Here is a 22,693-nt window from a genome sequence, read left to right on the forward strand (position 1 = left end):
TATATGAAAATACATAAAGAAAATGTGATACGGTTCCAGTAATCTATTGATAATTAGTTGATAAATATTGATTGATGATACTGACAGTTCAAGAGTTATTAGTTATTAATTATTTTAACTGTGTGTGCAGCTACTTTTATATGAAAATACATAAAGAAAATGTGATATGGTTCCAGTAATCTATTGATAATTAGTTGATAAATATTGATTGATGATACTGACAGTTCAAGAGTTATTAGTTATTAATTATTTTAGCTGTGTGTGCAGCTATTTTTATATGAAAATACATAAAGAAAATTTGATATGGTTCCAGTAATCTATTGATAATTAGTTGACAAATATTGATTAATGATACTGACAGTTTCATGAGTTATTAGGTATTAATAATTTTAACTGTGTGTGCAGCTATTTTTATATGAAAATACATAAAGAAAATGTGACATGGTTCCAGTAATCTATTGATAATTAGTTGATAAATATTGATTGATGATACTGACAGTTCAAGAGTTATTAGTTATTAATTATTTTAACTGTGTGTGCAGCTATTTTTATATGAAAAATACATAAAGAAAATGTGATATGGTCCCAGTAATCTATTGATAATTAGTTGACAAATATTGATTGATGATACTGACAGTTCAAGAGTTATTAGTTATTAATTATTTTAGCTGTGTGTGCAGCTATTTTTATATGAAAATACATAAAGAAAATTTGATATGGTTCCAGTAATCTATTGATAATTAGTTGACAAATATTGATTGATGATACTGACAGTTCATGAGTTATTAGTTATTAATTATTTTAACTGTGTGTGCAGCTATTTTTATATGAAAATACATAAAGAAAATGTGATATGGTTCCAGTAATCTATTGATAATTAGTTGATAAATATTGATTGATGATACTGACAGTTCATGAGTTATTAGTTATTAATTATTTTAACTGTGTGTGCAGCTATTTTTATATGAAAATACATAAAGAAAATGTGATATGGTCCCAGTAATCTATTGATAATTAGTTGATAAATATTGATTGATGATACTGACAGTTCAAGAGTTATTAGTTATTAATTATTTTAGCTGTGTGTGCAGCTATTTTTATATGAAAATACATAAAGAAAAATTTGATATGGTTCCAGTAATCTATTGATAATTAGTTGACAAATATTGATTGATGATACTGACAGTTCATGAGTTATTAGTTATTAATTATTTTAACTGTGTGTGCAGCTATTTTTATATGAAAATACATAAAGAAAATGTGATATGGTTCCAGTAATCTATTGATAATTAGTTGATAAATATTGATTGATGATACTGACAGTTCATGAGTTATTAGTTATTAATTATTTTAACTGTGTGTGCAGCTATTTTTATATGAAAATACATAAAGAAAATGTGATATGGTTCCAGTAATCTATTGATAATTAGTTGATAAATATTGATTGATGATACTGACAGTTCAAGAGTTATTAGTTATTAATTATTTTAACTGTGTGTGCAGCTATTTTTATATGAAAATACATAAAGAAAATGTGATATGGTTCCAGTAATCTATTGATAATTAGTTGATAAATATTGATTGATGATACTGACAGTTCAAGAGTTATTAGTTATTAATTATTTATAACTGTGTGTGCAGCTATTTTTATATGAAAATACATAAAGAAAATGTGATATGGTCCCAGTAATCTATTGATAATTAGTTGATAAATATTGATTGATGATACTGATAGTTCAAGAGTTAGTTATTAATTGTTATAACTGTGCGTGCAGCTATTTTTATATGAAAATACATAAAGAAAATGTGATATGGTTCCAGTAATCTATTGATAATTAGTTGATAAATATTGATTGATGATACTGATTGATGAGTTACTGATAGTTCAAGTTGTTAATTATTTATAACTGTGTGTGCAGCTATTTTTATATGAAAATACATAAAGAAAATGTGATATGGTTCCAGTAATCTATTGATAATTAGTTGATAAATATTGATTGATGATACTGACAGTTCAAGAGTTTATTAGTTATAATTATTTTAACTGTGGTGTGCAGCTACTTTTATATGAAAATACATAAAGAAAATGTGACATTGGTTCCAGTAATCTATTGATAATTAGTTGATAAATATTGATTGATGATACTGACAGACAGTTCATGAGTATTAGTTATTAATTATTTTTTAACTGTGTGTGCAGCTATTTTTTATATGAAAATACATAAAGAAAATGTGATATGGTCCCAGTAATCTATTGATAATTAGTTGATAAATATTGATTGATGATACTGACAGTTCATGAGTTATTAGTTTATTAATTATTTTAACTGTGTGTGCAGCTATTTGTATATGAAAATACATAAAGAAAATGTGATATGGTCCCAGTAATCTATTGATAATTAGTTGATAAATATTGATTGATGATACTGATAGTTCAAGTTGTTAATTGTTATAAACTGTGTGTGCAGCTATTTGTATATGAAAATACATAAAGAAAAATGTGATATGGTTCCCAGTAATCTATTGATAATTAGTTGATAAATATTGATTGATGATACTGATAGTTCAAGTTGGTTAATTGTTATAACTGTGTGTGCAGCTATTTGTATATGAAAATACATAAAGAAAATGTGATATGGTTCCAGTAATCTATTGATAATTAGTTGATAAATATTGATTGATGATACTGATAGTTCAAGAGTTATTAGTTATTAATTGTTATAACTGTGTGTGCAGCTATTTGTATATGAAAATACATAAAGAAAATGTGATATGGTTCCAGTAATCTATTGATAATTAGTTGATAAATATTGATTGATGATACTGACAGTTCAAGAGTTATTAGTTATTAATTATTTTAACTGTGTGTGCAGCTATTTTTATATGAAAATACATAAAGAAAATGTGATATGGTTCCAGTAATCTATTGATAATTAGTTGATAAATATTGATTGATGATACTGACAGTTCAAGAGTTATTAGTTATTAATTATTTTAACTGTGTGTGCAGCTATTTTTATATGAAAATACATAAAGAAAATGTGATATGGTTCCAGTAATCTATTGATAATTAGTTGATAAATATTGATTGATGATACTGATAGTTCAAGATGTTGTTAATTAATTATAACTGTGTGTGCAGCTATTTGTATATGAAAATACATAAAGAAAATGTGATATGGTTCCCAGTAATCTATTGATAATTAGTTGATAAATATTGATTGATGATACTGATAGTTCAAGTTGTTAATTGTTATAACTGTGTGTGCAGCTATTTTTATATGAAAATACATAAAGAAAATGTGATATGGTTCCAGTAATCTATTGATAATTAGTTGATAAATATTGATTGATGATACTGATAGTTCAAGTTGTTAATTGTTATAACTGTGTGTGCAGCTATTTTGTATATGAAAATACATAAAGAAAATGTGATATGGTTCCAGTAATCTATTGATAATTAGTTGATAAATATTGATTGATGATACTGACAGTTCAAGAGTTATTAGTTATTAATTATTTTAACTGTGTGTGCAGCTATTTGTATATGAAAATACATAAAGAAAATGTGATATGGTCCCAGTAATCTATTGATAATTAGTTGATAAATATTGATTGATGATACTGACAGTTCAAGAGTTATTAGTTATTAATTATTTTAACTGTGTGTGCAGCTATTTTTATATGAAAATACATAAAGAAAATGTGATATGGTCCCAGTAATCTATTGATAATTAGTTGATAAATATTGATTGATGATACTGACAGTTCAAGAGTTATTAGTTAATTAATTATTTTAACTGTGTGTGCAGCTATTTTGTATATGAAAATACATAAAGAAAATGTGATATGGTTCCAGTAATCTATTGATAATTAGTTGATAAATATTGATTGATGATACTGACAGTTCAAGAGTTATTAGTTATTAATTATTTTAACTGTGTGTGCAGCTATTTGTATATGAAAATACATAAAGAAAATGTGATATGGTTCCAGTAATCTATTGATAATTAGTTGATAAATATTGATTGATGATACTGATAGTTCAAGAGTTATTAGTTATTAATTGTTTTAACTGTGTGTGCAGCTATTTTTATATGAAAATACATAAAGAAAATGTGATATGGTTCCAGTAATCTATTGATAATTAGTTGATAAATATTGATTGATGATACTGACAGTTCAAGAGTTATTAGTTATTAATTGTTATAACTGTGTGTGCAGCTATTTTTATATGAAAATACATAAAGAAAATGTGATATGGTTCCAGTAATCTATTGATAATTAGTTGATAAATATTGATTGATGATACTGACAGTTCAAGAGTTATTAGTTATTAATTATTTTAACTGTGTGTGCAGCTATTTGTATATGAAAATACATAAAGAAAATGTGATATGGTTCCAGTAATCTATTGATAATTAGTTGATAAATATTGATTGATGATACTGACAGTTCAAGAGTTATTAGTTATTAATTGTTATAACTGTGTGTGCAGCTATTTTTATATGAAAATACATAAAGAAAATGTGATATGGTTCCAGTAATCTATTGATAATTAGTTGATAAATATTGATTGATGATACTGACAGTTCAAGTTGTTAATTTGTTTTAACTGTGTGTGCAGCTATTTTTATATGAAAATACATAAAGAAAATGTGATATGGTTCCAGTAATCTATTGATAATTAGTTGATAAATATTGATTGATGATACTGACAGTTCAAGAGTTATTAGTTATTAATTATTTTAACTGTGTGTGCAGCTACTTTTATATGAAAATACATAAAGAAAATGTGACATGGTTCCAGTAATCTATTGATAATTAGTTGATAAATATTGATTGATGATACTGATAGTTCAAGTTGTTAATTGTTATAACTGTGTGTGCAGCTATTTGTATATGAAAATACATAAAGAAAATGTGATATGGTTCCAGTAATCTATTGATAATTAGTTGATAAATATTGATTGATGATACTGACAGTTCAAGTTATTAGTTTAATTGTTATAACTGTGTGTGCAGCTATTTTTATATGAAAATACATAAAGAAAATGTGATATGGTTCCAGTAATCTATTGATAATTAGTTGATAAATATTGATTGATGATACTGATAGTTCAAGAGTTATTGTTATTAATTGTTATAACTGTGTGTGCAGCTATTTTTATATGAAAATACATAAAGAAAATGTGATATGGTTCCAGTAATCTATTGATAATTAGTTGATAAATATTGATTGATGATACTGACAGTTTCAAGTTGTTAATTGTTATAACTGTGTGTGCAGCTATTTTGTGTACGGAAAATGCAAAAATAAAAATGATTCGTTGGTCTAATTAGAAACGATCAGCCCTGTCAGACACTAATACAGTATGATTTTTTTTTATTTATTTTTTTATTTTATTTTTTTTTATTTGTATCAACGGTTACAACATTTTTATTCAATGACAAATTATAGACTCAAGAATACTTGACTACTTACTTATTAATTATATTATATAAAAGAGAACTTATCAAGATAGTCTAAATAAGTGACAGACACATTGATAAGAATATCAAAAACAACTAAAATCCATAACAATAACGAGTAAATTAAATAATAACAAAAAGCAAATAACAATTGGACATAAATTACGATTAGTTTTAGGAGAACTTTCCCACTTTTGAATTTCTGTATGTGGCCCTTTAAAGGCGCCACCAAGCACTTTATTCTGCTCCGAACTAATCCAATTAGTAAAGTTCCACACAGGACCAAACAATTTCACTTAATTTGATGTGTGTAATAAATTTAACAGTGATAAAAATAAATAAGTTAACAACAATATAAATAATTTAAACAATAACATAACATATAGACAATATTTAATAATAACTATATAAGCAACAACAATGACTAATACAATGACTAATTAATCTACAAATCACAAACTTAAGATGTGAACTGGACGCAATAAATAATGTTAATAAGTGCATGATATGGTAAACATATGATCAAGACTAATTGGTACACAACAAAAAGTAAGAATATAGTAAGTAATTTATAACTTAAAAAATCTTCTTAATGCTAATTCGGAATCAAAGAAGAAATCATATCCCAGCCCCAAAGACAGTGCATTTCCTCTTCTTTGGAGTCTAGGCAGACAACTATGGTAGGCGTAGGATGTGGAATACTGGTGACGAAAAAACAAGTCTCGAGATCTGGTTAATCCAGGGATGCGGAAAATAATCCTTGAAAGAAGATCATCACAGTCAACCTGCCCAGTGAGAAGTTTACGACAGCATCAGCAAGTTGTCTTCGCACAGAAAGGTACAACAGCCCAAGAGACTCTGCTATTGTGTCAACAGGTGCTGCCATATAATCATAGCCCAGCCTAACTCCTATTATCCGCAAAAAGCGTCTCTGGATCTTCTCTAATCTATCTGTATCATCAACTTGATAAGGGGCCCAAACAACACAGCAATATTCCAGGATGGAGCGGATAAGTGCAGTGTACAAGGACATCAAAGCTCTAGTGCTAAGGCAATTTCTAGAAGTGCGGATTATGAAACCTAGTGTTCTAGAGGCTCTGTTGCAAATATGGTCAATGTGTTTGTCCGGCCGTAAATCAGCCGAGAAAATTACACCAAGGTCCTTTACTTGAGTTTTTCTTGGTAACACAGTACCACACAGCTTATACTCGATCATAACAGGATCAGCTGAACGATGAAATGTAACAACTGCACACTTGCTTACATTCAACCTCATGCAATTTTGGGAGCACCACTTTTCAATCCTGTCGAGACTATCCTGAAGTTGTTGACAGTCCATTTGGACCCGTAATTGCAGAGAAAACCTTGATGTCATCAGCAAATAATAAACACTTAAGACCAATTGCACTAACAATGTCGTTAATAAAGATGTTAAACATAAAGGGTCCTAGATGGGATCCTTGGGGTACACCTGATTTGGCCAGAAAGGGTTCACATAATGCCCCCGCAAACTTAACCACAAGTTTAAATAAATAAGGACTATTTAAATAAATAAATAAATAAATAATAAATAAATAAATAAGGACTTTATTTTGGAGCGGTTTTCAACAATAATTGCTGGTTTACAAAACGACTCATGTCTTATTATAGTTCTTAAGAAATTAAAAAGCTTATTTTATAGTTATTAATAAATAAAACATAATATTAGACATACAGTTATATATGGCTATATCACCTTATATTGTAGATTAAATACTTGTATATATTTTCTTTGTATGTCGTTTCAGATACACCCTGGCCTGTTACGCTGGAGGACAATTCATTATATAATTTGGGAGCAAAGTACGCAAATCGCTTTCTTTCAAATTCACGGCGAACGCGAGGCATCTCCAACACTTGATCCTATCTAGTACTGCGAGATCGGACTTGAGACCTGCTTTTTAGTTTTTCTCTCAGATATCCCGGCCTGCCAGTGGTCAGGATTCTGTAAACCAGGCATGAGGAGCGCAGGGTACAAGTATCAGCTACAGTCAACAAACCCAGCGATCGTCGAGCCTCCGAAACATGGTCAAACCTTCTTAAACCACATACATACCTTACACACATATTTTGGACCCTCTGTAATTTTTCTAAATCTCCTTTAGACACAATGTTGCCATAGACAGGGAGGCAATAATCGATCACAGAGAGCACAAGAGCCCGGACAAGGCGAAGCCTGGTCTCTCTAGGAAACATGTGCCTATGCTTGTATAGCATTCTCAGTCGACCAAGTGTTCGCCGACAAACAGCACTTACATGACTAGATAGTGTGAGGCCACTATCAAGCATGAGGCCCAAGAGCTTTGAGGATTCACCACTCCTTCAATCTGACACTGCCAAGCAACACCTCACCCACTGTCTCCGAACCCACATTGGAAGGAATCGGCAACAAACTACACTTTTTCCTTGTTCAGTTTAATCCCATGCCTCTCAGACCAATCATGGACAATGCTTAAGTCAGCATTCAAAATGGAAACTGCTGAGTCAGCTATTCCGGCTTCATATGAAACACACAGTTGAGCATCATCGGCGTATGAATACAAGCGACTATGTTGCAAGTCTGAACCCATAGTGGCGGAAAACAGGGTGAATAGAATGGGCCCAAGGCAACTTCCCTGTGGAACACCAGCAACTCTACTTAAAGATGAGGAGAAATCCATCCCAATTTTAACCTTTTGTCTCCTATTCACCAAATAGGAATCAAACCAAGAAACCACCTCTGGTCGAAAACCATAAAAATGCATGACAGCCAACAACATCCTGTGGTCTATTGAGTCGCATGCATGTGAAAAGTCCAGCATTGCAAGAAGAGATGCTTTCTTATCCGCCCTTGCGTGAAGCAACTCGTCACAAACGAGCAAAAGTGCAGTTGCAGTACTATGGCCTGTCCTTCCTCAACCCAGACTGTAAGGCTGGAAGGATATTCTCCGACTCCAGAAATTGTACCATTTGTGAAACAACCAGCTTCTCCATTATCTTCGACAGGGCAGGCAATACCGAAATTGGACGCAGCTCGGATACAGATGAAGGTGCTTTGACTTTGGGAAGAGGCAGTACAATTGCCTCCTTCCATGCATCCGGAAAAGTGGAAGTGGCCAATGACTGGTTAGCTAAATGTGTTATGGCATCAATACAATACGGACTTATCATTTTAATCATTTTTATTGATATGCCATCAATTCCAAATACCTCTGATGTGATGCTATTCAAAGCCTCCTGCACTTCTCTCCTTGTAACACTCCTGAAATAGAAATCACAAGTGACACTCTCTGATTATTGTTTCTTTCATAGAACTGTACGCAATCATCATTTGCCATGATACCTAAGCCCATACTAACGAAATAATTATTGATTTCTTCCAAATCTTTTACAAAGTTCGGTATGGCTGGATCGAATGGATCAGTAACACCACTTGTCCTTATTTTAGTCCAAAAGTCTCTAGAGCTTTTACATTTCCTATTCTCCATTTCAGTTCTAAAATAATTTTGTTTTGATCGTCTTATTTCATTGTTGAGCATATTTCTAACCTTACAATATGTTTTTTTACAAGTTTCATTTCCTGTAGATAGCATTTTCTTCTTATAATAATCTTTTTCTATGGTTAGTTGAATGATTTGTTTATTTCTCCATGGAGATTTCTTTCTGGTCACTCTCTTATGTACTAGAGGTGCATTTTCATTAAAAAACTTGAATAATAGCAGAATTAATAAAAATATAGAATGTCATCTACATTGTTCATAGACATAGCATCTTCCCACCTAATATTGGACGTACAATGTATCATCTTGTCAATGTCAAATCGGGAGAAGTCACGGTAAGTAACAAATCTAGGAGGCCTTCTTGATTTTTTTGTTTTTATATCGACATATGTCATCTTGTGATCAGATACTCGAAACACCTCTTGAGTCATAGATGGTTTACATATCCACGACGTCACACTGTACGTATTTAACATTGCCATTTACAATAATGTGATCAATCAAAGTTGCACAGGTTTTAGTAACCCTTGTAGCAACTTTAACCAACTGAGTCACCTCAAGGCTCTTAAAGAGTTTATTTGCAAAGCGGGTCTCTGGGGATGATAAATCTAACAAGTTAATATTCAAGTCACCCATTACATCAATATTATCTGCGTACTGGGCCATATCATAAAATACAAAGTGGAGAGCGGGCTCTAGACAAGTGTAAGGCATATCTCCTGGTCTGTAGATAATGCCAAATACAGAAAGATTCACTTTTACACTTCAATATTCCACAATTATGCTCTGGAAAATTACAATCTTCAAATTGAAGTGATTTCAGCGAAAATTGTAGGCAGTTCTTCACGTATAGTGCCACTCCACCACCTCTGGAGGCAACTGCATTTCCCTTTCTGTCGCTCCTAAACAATTAATATCCACTCATCGCAAACTCATCAGAAGATTTACTTTCATTCAGCCAAGTTTTCGAAACACCAAAAACATCCAGGTTTAAATCCTCTACCACGTCACGCATCTCTTCGTTTCCTGTTAATAAGGTAGGAGTTTAAACCATTTCAACAAGGAGCCATCTATGCCATAGGTTCTGAGTTTATAAATCAAGTGATCATGGCTGACACTATCAAAGGCTTTAGCGAAATCAATGTATGCACTGTCAACCTGTAGTCCGTCCCTAAATGCTGAGATGATGTAATCTTCGTATAGAATAAGGTTAGTTGAAGTGGACCTTCCAGGCAAAAAGCCATGTTGCTCCTTCGAAATTATACTTTTGAATGTAAAAGACAACTGGTCCAACACTAAGCTTTCGAATACCTTCCCAATAGCAGATTGGATTGCAATAGGACGGTAATTGCTTATGTTTTTAAGATCAGAGGACTTGTGGATAGGGACAATAAAGCTAGATTTCAACTTCTCCGGGAATATTCCCAGTTCAAGCAAACGGTTGAACAAGACTGTCAGCTGAGGAGCAAGTAAATCATGACAATATCTTAGAACACTAGATGGAATTTCATCAGGTCCAGGTCCTTTGTAAGGATCAAGAGACGCTAGCTTGGCGTTCACATCTTCTTGTCTGAGAACACAGGTAGAAATATGAAAAGGTGACTCAATGTTTAATGGCGAAGGTGGCAAATCAGAGGAAGAAAAGACAGAAGAAAAAAAGGCAGCAAACAGATTGCATACTGATTTAGGAGAAGATTCTTTTCTGCCTTCGTAAAATTATTCATCTACACTCTGAATATTTGTCTTCGTGTTATTCACAAAAGCCCAGAAAGACTTAACATTGGTGGGAATTGCAGAATTGAATGTGGCCTATATAGTCAGAATAACACTTTTCTACTGAGGGCTTTGCATTGATTTCTAACCTTGCAAAATTCATTATAATCATTGAGTCCAAGGCTACTTTTATAGATCTTATGAAGTATCTTCTTTTTAACCACAAGACGTCTCAGGTCAGCTGAAAAACCAACAAGGAAACCTCCGTCTACCAATAGTCTTTGAAGGGGTGGATTCAAGTACGACCCTGTGTATGCCATCAACATATTGGTCAAAGTACTCATTAGGATTGTCAATATCAAAATAGGTGGTTCCAATACTTATGCTAAGCTTCCTGAAGATATCAAGCAAGTTGCATCTACGAAAATCAGGGATGGTTGTCTCACCGGCATGATTACAATCAACTCTAAAATTGATAGTGGTACTAAGTGCCGGGTGGGCATTCTCAACTGGTAAAAGGGGATCCGGAAGATTGAGTGTTTATGAAGTTTCAGACATTACTGCCGGAGACTGCGAAGAGACTTGCGCAGACAGTCCTGTAAGTCTTGGACTACTGCTACCTGCTTATAGCAACAGCATTCGAGAATGGACGTTAGCAGAACCCAAAAGCTGCAGAACTTCAGCCTTCAAGTTTACTTTCAACTTGAGACAGTTTAATCATATCTCTCCTTTCTCTGACGCTGTCCAGTTATTTCCCGCGTAGGCAGTGGAGCAGTATGCTGACGGGTTGCAAGATTCATACATTTATAGAAACCACAGTAACCCTTATATATGGAGGAGGTCTGTCAACGAAACACCCACCAATAAGGAAGGCTTCACTTTTATAAAGTGAGGTTGAAAGTTGGAAAATGAGGCTTTTCTTATTTTGGTCTCGGCATTTGCAATTGCTTCCGAACGTATTACAAGCATACGTTCATAAGCTCCCTGTTCATATTTTAAAGGTAAAATGAAGAAATTTGGAATTTTTCGCCCTGGTCCAAAGAACAAACTTATTTATTTTCGAGTCAAAAATTTCTATCGCCTCTGACAGGACGTAAGGTACTATAAACTTAATTGTTATACGTAATTATATTATTAGTCCTTTCTATTAACTTCTTAAAACCAGACTGTGACTCCAAATTGGTTAATTACAAATCTCTAATCTGTTTGATACTTTTAACTAAGTAGAGGATGAAGGAGACAGACAATAGAAAAGTTTAATGACTCCTGCTTCTGATATGATGATAACAATAATCATAATGTGTTCAAATTCAAATTCTATTTATTAAAGTCAACAATATTTTGCAGTTGTGTTTCCTGCATCGGTAATATAACTTATTGTAATACAATAATTTATAATATAAGTTGAAATTTAAAACATTATTTTTAAACAATGATAAATTAATTAAAAGATCAATCGTCAACATAAAAATTTTATTAATTTCGGCTAAAAAATAGTTTTATTGCTCTCAGCGATTTTGTCGAACTCATTAAGGGAATAAAACGCATTCGACACTAAAAGATTTATTAATCGAGTTTTGAAACGATTCTTTGTTGCAAAATTGTTTGATGCATTCCGGGAGTCTGTTGATCACTTTAACACCAACCTGAGATGGAAGTTGTTCATAAGCCATCGTTCTGTGATACTGTATCTTCAAGACGTCTCTTCCCCTCGTATTATATCCATGGACGTCACTACCCTGTGTCAAATCGTAATGGTATCTACAGTACAGGGCCACCTCCAGGATATAGAGGCAGGACAAAGTAAGTAATTCCATATTCCTGGAGGCATCTCTACACGACTCTCTGTAAACTGAAAATTTCCAATGATTCTGACTGCCTTCTTTTGTAGCCGAAAGGATCTTTCAAATTTGCATTTTGTGCAGCCACCCCACAATTTTATTCCATAAAAATTTGTTTCGTATACTAGCCCGTAATCTGCTATTTTTATAATTTTTCAGTACAATATTTTGCTGGTTTCCTCAGCGCAAAGATGCTATTGAGAATTCAGGAACATAGCACGTCGATGTAATAACTTCAATTCAGCCGTCTGTCGAGGTGCATTCTCAGGAATGTAGTAGAATCCTTTATAAGCTAATCGTTCACTACGACTACTGGTAAATTTTCATGTTCTAGGAACATAGCACGTCGATGTAATAACTTCAATTCAGCCGTCTGTCGAGGTGCATTCTCAGGAATGTAGTAGAATCCTTTATAAGCTAATCGTTCACTACGACTACTGGTAAATTTTCATGTTCTAGGAACATAGCACGTCGATGTAATAACTTCAATTCAGCCGTCTGTCGAGGTGCATTCTCAGGAATGTAGTAGAATCCTTCATAAGCTAATCGTTTACTACAACTACTGGTAAATTTTCATGTTCTTGCCGTCGTAAGTTGAAATTAATAAAGTTTGTTTTTGATTGTTTATTGCGAGGTTTCTTCAACAAAGAATGGAATACATGAATTAATTTCCATATAAATGTCAATTTCAAAGTTATTTTTAGGGAGTGTCTACAGCTAGCTCGGCCAGCCCTCTCGTGAGGTTCATGGTCCACATTATTCAGAGCCTCCGCTATCAATTTGGCTAGGTGTCATTTGCCTTTCATCGTTAAATGCAAGCCGTGTCCTGTGAAGTACCTCCGGCTTATTAAAGCCAAGGACCTGGATGTTGTGCTTGACAGCCAGTTCTTCAATATGGGCATTCACGAGCATGACTTCTTCGTTGATGGTATGGTTCATGGGCAGATCGTAGCGGTGTGGAAGTGAAGCGACAATCAATCTGCATTCCCAGGGCTTAGATACAATCCGATACTCCAGGTGGCAATATATATTGCGCTGTTCTCCGGCTGCGCAATGGTTTACTGAAAAATTTAATTCGGCTATTGCCATTTATACTAACTTAATTAAATGTAAATACAAGACGTTTGACAGGTATTTGGTCTTCCGATCATATGTTAGTTTGGTTATTTAAATCCACATGTGAAAGATAAGGCCAAATACAAAATAATTGAATTATATATATATAAGTAGATATGAATATGGCGGTTCTGGCGCACTTTTGGGACAGACAGAAAATCAAGGGAAAATACTGTTTAAAGGACAATAAACGAATCTGTAAAATCAAACAGTATGGCGGTTCTAGCTCACTTTTGGGACAGACAGAAAATCAAGGGAAAATACTGTTTTAAAGGACAATAAACGAATCTGTAAAATCAAACAGTATGGCGGTTCTGGACCACTTTTGGGACAGCCCAAAAATCAATACAAATACTGTTCAATACACCATAAATATGTAAAAACAATTCACAATACAATTTACTTAAATAAACTATGGTAAACTGTATTCAAGCAATTTTTCATGACAGTATGACAACATAAATTGTGGAATTTATAATACTCGAATGTTGAATTTAGAATATGTTGGCATTACCGTTGAGCGAGAAATGTTGGTAGCACTGCGCGGCACACAGGAGAACTTAGTTAAAAGATTTTTCTATAATAAATAGAACAATCTGAAAACATTTGACCAGAAATTGTGCTGATTTGTGTCAAGTTGTCACAAAAATCACCACTTCTCAAAATTTTAGTTTACAAATTTTTGCTCTTTAAATATGGAGCGGAAAAAGATAGAGTGCCCATACTGCAAAAAAGACATTTTTGAACATCACTATACTCGTCATTACAATTCGAAAAATCATTTGAAGAACAAAGATATTTATGAAAAAGAACTAAATTATTTGAGGACTTGGGCTAAAGAGAATCAAATCGATGGTCACGAAAAGATGTACAATATAGAAAAATTGCGTGAATTAAAGAAAAGCTTTAAGGAAGATAAAAAAGATCTCAATCTATTTAATGATGAGAAAATTCAATCAATCGCTGAAAAATTGTCCTTAGAAAACAAACGATAAAACTAAGTCTGAAATGATCGAAGAAATTGATAAAACTCTTAACGAAAAACCCTGAAAATATCATAGATGTAGAAGTTTTATCCTCAATACACGGTCTTTTCAAGCAATACATTTTAACGAATTTAAACGATAAGTTCATGTCAATTTACAAATATCTATCAATTATGAGGCCAGAGATTAAAAGTTTAATAGAAAAATTTCAAGAAACCGTTAAAAATATGAAAGGTTATTTATCTTTAGAATGCGAATACGAACGAACTTTAGTGAACGGTGAAACACAAACGTGTCCAATGTATTTTACTATAAAAGCGGATGAAATCTTCGATGTGAACGACTTTATTACTAAGCAATTTAATAAATTAACACATCGAGAACAAATGAATCATCCAAATAAAGGTTCTGGATGGACATTAAAAACGCTGCAAACAACTAGTTTTGAGCCTTAACAAACACGAAATGATGAACGCAGGATCATATATCGATTTGCCAAAGAAAATCAAAGATAAAAAAGCTTGTATAAAATATCAAAAATAAAGATGATTATTGCTTTATTTATTCTATCCGATGTGCTATTGAAAAACCCGAAAGAGACTGCGAAAGATCAAAACAATATGAAAAATTTGTAAATGACGAGATATTTTCAGGTTTCGAGTATCCAATGTCCTTAAAAGATATACAATTATTTGAGAAACGAAGTTTACAATTCCAAGTACAAATATCCAAAAATGTCTATCAATGTCTACAGTTTTGATGAAAGTATTAAGGTTGTTTCCGTTACAAATTTCTGAAAAATATGATGCAGAATTAAATATTGATCTACTGTATGTAAAACAAGAAGACAAATCCCATTTTGTTTTGATAACTGATTTAAATAGATTAGTGAGTTCTCAGTTATCTAAAACACGAACATAAAAAATTGCTATGTAGAAGATGTTTTAAGCCATTTCTACAAATCTGGAGATTTAGCAGATCATTTAGAAATTTGCAAGCAACATGAAGTATGCAAACCTATTATGCCATTTCCAGGTCAAACAACTAAATTTACTAATTATCAAAAGAAGTTTAGCCATCCATACGTTATTTATATGGATTTTGAGAGCATATTAGAAAAAATTCCGACATGCAAGAAACAATCCACAAAGATCGACTACAACCAAGATTCAGAAGCACATTCCTTATGGTTTTACTCTATATTTAGTGTCAAATGTGACCAATCGTATGTACAAGCCGATATGTTATCGAGCAAAAAATGAAGAAGAGTTGCCGAACGTTTCCTAACAAAATTGTTTGAAGAGCTCAATAAATTATCGAAGTACATAGCTAAAAAATATAATTCAAAGAACATGAAGCCCATGAAATTGACTGACGAAAGAAGAAATTTCGTATCAAAATTCAAATCTTTGCCACATTTGTGAAGAAATATCGTATCAAGACACTGAAAAAACTTTAGGGTTTTTACCAGATAATTGGAGTTCTGCTTATGATGCATTCAAAAAAATGCAGAGATCACTGTCATTTGACTGGAAAATTTCGAGGTGCAGCTCATAGAATTTGTAATCTGAATTTGAAATTTCCTCAGAATATTCCCGTTTTCTGTCACAATATGTCTAATTACGATACGCATTTGTACATAAAAGAATTGGCAAAACAATACGGTAATGTTGATTTGATTGCAAACACCGATGAACGATATATAAATTACTCTGTAAATTCTGGATACGGGTATGAGTTTGATGGTGACAAACCTAGAAAGTTCATAAAATTCTCTTTCGTAGACACGTTTAGATTCATGGCGTCATCTATCGAAAAAATTAGCGAAAAATTTAAAGAAAGAAGACTTCAAACATACAAATCATTTTATACAGGATGGAAGAATATTGAATGAAATTATAGAAAGACAGCCAAATGACGAAGAAGAGATTTTTAAAATATTGTCAGGAAAAGGAATATTTCCCTATGAATTTATCGATAGTATTGAAAAACTTGATTACAAAGAAGAGCTGAAAATTCAAGATTTCTATTCACTCTTGACAGATGAGAGCATATCTGAGAAAGATTATCAACACTACTTAAATGTTTGGAAACAAATTAAAAGAGAAAAATCTGGGAAATTATTCTGATTTGTACAACATTCAAGATGTTTTATTGCTCGCTGATATCTTTGAAAATTTTAGGAATATTTGTTTGAATTGCTATAAGCTTGATCCAGCACACTATCTAACAGCTCCCAGTCTCGCATGGGACGCAATGTTAAAATTAACGAAAATTGAGCTTCAGCTAATTAACGATTATAACATGTATTTAATGATTGAAAAAGGTATTCGCGGAGGCATTTCTCAATGTATTAAACGATATGTTAAAGCAAATAACAAATATTTGAAAGATTTCGATAAGACAAAACCAGAAAGCTATCTGTTGTACGTCGATGCAAACAACCTTTATGGGTATGGGCTTATGCAAAATTTACCATATAACGATATCAAGTGGATGGATCCTAAAACGTATACAACAGCAGAATGGCAAGAAAACAATTTTGGAACTCACTGGCGACGAAGATTATGGCTATATTCTCGAAGTCGATCTTGGATATCCAACAAATTTACACGAACATCACAAGGATTTACCTCTTGCTCCAGAACATTTTAAAAACAAACTTTGCACAACTCTACTGGATAAAACTGAATACGTTGTTCATTCGAGAAATTTGAAGTTCTATTTGGAACAAGGTATGATTTTGAAACATGTGAATAGAGGTTATTGCATTCGATCAGAAGCCTTTTATGAAAGAATACATTGATTTTAACACAAACATGAGAACCAAAGCTACAAGCGACTTTGAAAAGGACTTTTATAAGCTGATGAAACAACTCAGTTTTTGGAAAAATCTATGGAAAATGTGAGAAACAGATGTGATATTAAGCTTGGAAATGAAGAATTTTCAATGAAACAAGCTAAGAAAAACAAATTTCAAATGCTTTAACATCTTTGACGACAACTGTATAGCGAGGTCACATGTACAAACAAAAGGTTAAATTTAACAAACCGATTTACATAGGATTTTCAGTTCTCGACCTCTCAAAATTGCTAATGTACGAGTTTTATTACAACAAATTAAAGAAGTTTGATCCAGATTTGAATCTGTGTTACATGGATACAGACAGTTATTTCCTAGAATTGAAACGAGATCCTTTTAAAATTATTAAAGAAAATATAGATGACTTTGATACAAGTGATTATCCAAAAGATCACGAATGTTTCACTACTAAAAATAAGAAGGTAATAGGGAAAATTCAAAGATGAGTTAAATAGCGAAGTTTTAGAAGAATTTTGTGGTTTAAGGTCTAAGATGTACTCGTACAAATATCTAGATAAAAACCCAGTTAGGTGTAAAGGAATTAAGAGAAGCGTTGTAAATAAAACAATAAATATCGAAAACTTGAAGAGATGTTTGTTCGAAGATAAAGAAGAATTTAGGGAGATGACAGTCATCAAAAGTTATAAACATGAGTTGTACACTGTTACCATAAACAAGCTGGCACTGAACGCTAAAGATGATAAGAGAATTGTCCTAGAAAATAAGATCGATTACAGTACCGTATGGCTATAAAAATGAAGCAAAATCTGATATATTAGACGAATTAAATAAACTTGGAAACTTTTGATATGTAAATGGAAGATGATTTTAATTCACTGTCACAAGTGTAAAAAGAAAACGAAAAATATAGATTCAAAAATCGTTCAAACTCAAAATGGATTGTATAGAATTGCTGCAAAATGTTCAAAATGTAAGACAAACAAGAGTAAGTTTATAAAGAATCCAAATCCAAAACCTGTTAAGCAAGAATTGAAGACTAAAGATGAGATAGAGATTGAAGCTCGAGAAATTCATGCACCAGTACGAAAAAAGTTTAAAAAGAGAAAAATTATAACATTAGGAATTGACGATTTATGGGCAGCAGATTTAGTTATAATGTCTAACTATTCAGATCAAAATGATGGATTCAAGTATATGTTAAATGTTATTGATACTTTCTCAAAATATGCTTGGTCAAGAGCTATCAAAAGAAAAAACGGCAAGGATATTTCAAAAGCTTTCGAAGATATAGTAAAAGATGCCATAAGGATCAATCACAAACCTCCTAACCTACTTCATACAGATAAGGGTTTAGAGTTTAAAAATAAAGAATTTAACGATGTTTTGAGGAAATACAACATTAAGATTTATCATACTGAAAACGAAGAGAAATCAAGTATTGTAGAGAGATATAACAGAACTCAAAATGAAAGAATGAAGGTTCTTTTTGAGATTAATAAAAACTTTAAATGGATCGATATTCTTCAAGAAATCGTAAAGAAATATAACGATAATGTTCATAGCACAATCAAAATGAAGCCTAAAGGACGTAGATAAAGATGCAGAAAAAGAGTTATTAGAGTCGGTTTTCAAGTATGTTCCACCAGAAATTCACACGAAAACTAAATTTAAAGTCAATGATCATGTAAGAATTGTTAGTAAAAAACAAACATTTTCGAACAAATATAAGAACAATTGGTCAAGAGAAATCTTTGTGATTTATCAAATTAATAACACAGATCCTGTAACTTATAGTATAAAAGATTTAAATAATGAAGAAATAACCGGAAAGTTTTATGAATATGAATTGAGAAAGTCAAAGATTTTTTCTATATAAATGGAGGCCCAAAAGAAATGTTCAATGTGCAAAGAATTAAAAGGTTTTGAAGAATTTTATAAAGATAAGAGTAGAAAAGATGGAATTATTTATAATTGTAAAGATTGTTATAGGAAGTATCATAAAGAAGCTGTATGATAAAATAGAAAAATTAACTTTGGAAGAGAAAGAATGTCTTAAATGTAAAGAAACTAAAAAAATTTCAGAGTTTAATAGTGATCACTATAGTAGAGATAAGAAAGACTCATATTGTAAAGATTGTGTAAAGAAGAATCACCATAGATTATATTATGAAGATACTCAATGTGAATGTGGAAGAACTATAAAATGGTTAAATAATTATCAAAAACATTTACAAACAAAATATCATAATTCAAGAGTTTAAAACATTTTCATCGTGTAATAATTTGTTCTATATATAAATGTGGAGTCCCTCAAAAGAAATGTACAAAGTGTCAAGAAGAGAATAGAAAAGACTGTTATTGTAAGGAATTATATGATAAAATGAACAAATTAACTTTAGAAGAGAAAAAGTGTTACTTTTGTAAAAGAAATTAAAAATATTTCTGAATTTAATAAACTGGCAGTATAGTAAAGATAGAAAAGATGCTTTTTGCAAAGATTGTGCTAAAAAAAATTTTCAGCGAAAGTTATAAAAACGAAATGCCTTGTGAATATGAAAAAAAAATTCTACGATGGTTACCTAGTTATGCTAAACATTTACAAACAAAATATCATAATTCGAGAGTTTAACATTTTCATCGTGTAATTTAGATATTCTATAAATCAGTCGAGATTCTGCCATATTTGTAGTAAAATGATTTGCGTTGTATAAAATATTCAAAGATTCTTTCATTTGGTTGTAGAGATTTATACTATTTGGATCTCCATGTCTTAATAAAATTTCCATTTCTGGGTAATCAATTTCAAGTTCTTTCAATCTTTTCGGTATTTCTCTCTTTTGAGCTCTGATAATGTAATAAGGCCATTCCCACATGTGATTCTTCTTAATTAACACAAAAACATGGTGTTTTTTCTTATCAAAATCTTTACAAACAAGATCTGGTTTCATTAAGTCAATTTTTACAACTTTGTTTTGCAATTATTTCCGTTTTGATTTCATCTTTAATTTGCAAGTGCTTAACTTTGTCCTCTAAATATTTAATCTTGTTTTCAAGTTTGTACACACCAAATTTACGAATGCTTGGTAAAAACATCTCTCGTAACCCATTGTTGAAAGCTTTTTGCTTCTTATTTTTATGAGATCTTAAAAATTAACGAATAAAGTCCTGATTCATTAATAAAAATAGTATCTTTGTGAATATTTGCGAGGTGGCCCTCGAGGGCTACCTTATCTTTTAGATAAAAGTATTGAGATTTGTCACCTTCATCGACATTTATTTCTAATCGCTTTTTCTGTATTGTTATATTCCAATATTTCTGCAACATCTTTAGCCTTAAACCAAAATTCATTATTTTCGTCAACAATTGTTAAAATTTCTTTATTATTGAATTTTAGTTGATTATTTCTTAGATCTATGACTGACTCCATTTAGATAGAAAAAATTTAACAAGCAATTTTTATTTTGAGAGACCTGGTTCATTAATAAAAACAGTACAGGGATTGAAGATTGTTAAGGGGCCATTCGAATAGACCCTTGTTTTTTAAATAAAAATATTGAATTTTGTCATCATCATCAACGTTTAATATGATTGCTTGTCTAGTGTTTTCATATTCTAATATTTCTGCAACATCTTTCGCTTTAAACCAGATCACATTGTTTTCGTCTACAATAGTTAAGATATTCGTGTTATCGAATGTAAGTTGGTTATTGAGCAGATCCACAACTGACTCCATTTAGAAAGAAAAAATTTAACAAGCAATTATTTGAGTGTAAAGTCCAGATTCATTAATAAAAATTGAACTAGGATGTAATGTTTGTAAGAGTTCGCGATTCGATACCTTGTCAGAACGTATGTTTTTGAATATTTTCTCGGGGTCTATGGGATAGACTCCAGTGATTTATACATTTAAGGGCTATTTTCTCGTCATTATCGTAATTTTAATCTAATCGCCTCTCATCAATCTTAAATAAATTGTTGTTTTACTTCTCATTATTTAATAAATTTCCCTCAGAGTCTTGTATAGTTTAGAACGATTTTTTGAATTCTTTTAATATTTTTTCTAATTGGAATATAATCGATTTCATTCGGTTTTTCACTGATTTTTGATCCATAAAGCAACATTTGGGAAAAAAGTGTACAAAATTTCAGATTCTTTGTGTAAATGTTCGGTATGAATATTTCAAAACTAGGTTCAACGAGATTACAATGTACTTCAATTACATCTAAACGGTCTAAATTTTGGCGTTTTATTTCCTAAATATACCTGATTTGGTCTCAATAGTTTCTTGAACAAACCCTAACAAATCTACAATAATTGCTGAAAACATTATTCTTACTGGTGATTTTATTTGAATTTTATTAGAGAGATAATTTTTTTGCATTTCAAAACTTGTTTTCGTCAAAGTTTAAAGATTTATCTGATTGTTTGAATGTTTTCAGATAATTTTTAAGGGAATTTTTTTATTTGATCGAAAGTATAATATCCTTTGTTTAAACCATAATATTTTGTTATGTTCTTCTCACTAAATCCTATACAATAAGGAGAACTTTCACTAATATTTATTACAAAATTGTCAGAATAAAAACCGCTTAAACCGATAAAATAATTTGATTCTTCCTCTAAGTGTAATAGGATGTTCCAAGTTTAAAAACTAATTTAGAGCTTTTCTGAAGTCAACTTGAACAGCTTCATTTTCGCAAGCGTTGCTTCAAGATGAAAATCTTCTATTTAAATGGAGAAATTTTTTTAAAGCAAAAAGATCAGATAAAACTTCAAACGTTTGAAGAAAATAAGAAAGATCAACCAATCAGATTGTTTAATTGTTGGTTCAAGTGGATGTGGAAAAACAACTTTATTATTGAATTTTATCTACAATAGGTTGATTCCTTATTCCAATTTGTATGTTTTTAGTAAATCTTTAGAACAAGACGCCTATAAAAAATTACAAGAAAGATTTGAAAATATTAAGAAAAACTTAAAACAAAAATATATCACATTTTTATAATGCTTCTGAGGACATAGTTCCGTTAAGCGAATGTAAACCCAATTCGTTAATCGTTTTTGATGATTGTATTTTGGAAAATCAGGACGTTATTAAGGAATATTTCGTAATGTCTCGTCACAAAAACATATCTTGTATCTATCTTTCCCAATGCTTTTCAAAGGTTGATAAACAAGTTATAAGAAATAACCTGAATATGTTGTGTATTTTTTAAGCAAG

The 22,693-nt window shown here is 31.4% G+C and overlaps 1 protein-coding gene across 1 annotated transcript; it reads right to left on the bottom strand.

Moving 5' to 3' along the window:
• Positions 1 to 6,205: 6,205 nt before the first annotated feature.
• Positions 6,206 to 6,811, bottom strand: LOC124371407. Its single transcript, XM_046829739.1, has one exon. It carries the CDS (start codon positions 6,809 to 6,811, stop codon positions 6,206 to 6,208), a length of 606 nt encoding a protein of 201 aa, XP_046685695.1.
• Between the last annotated feature and the right edge of the window lie 15,882 nt (positions 6,812 to 22,693).

This window comes from Homalodisca vitripennis, unplaced genomic scaffold, assembly GCF_021130785.1.
Source record: "Homalodisca vitripennis isolate AUS2020 unplaced genomic scaffold, UT_GWSS_2.1 ScUCBcl_1365;HRSCAF=4888, whole genome shotgun sequence".
NCBI lineage: Eukaryota > Metazoa > Arthropoda > Insecta > Hemiptera > Cicadellidae > Homalodisca > Homalodisca vitripennis.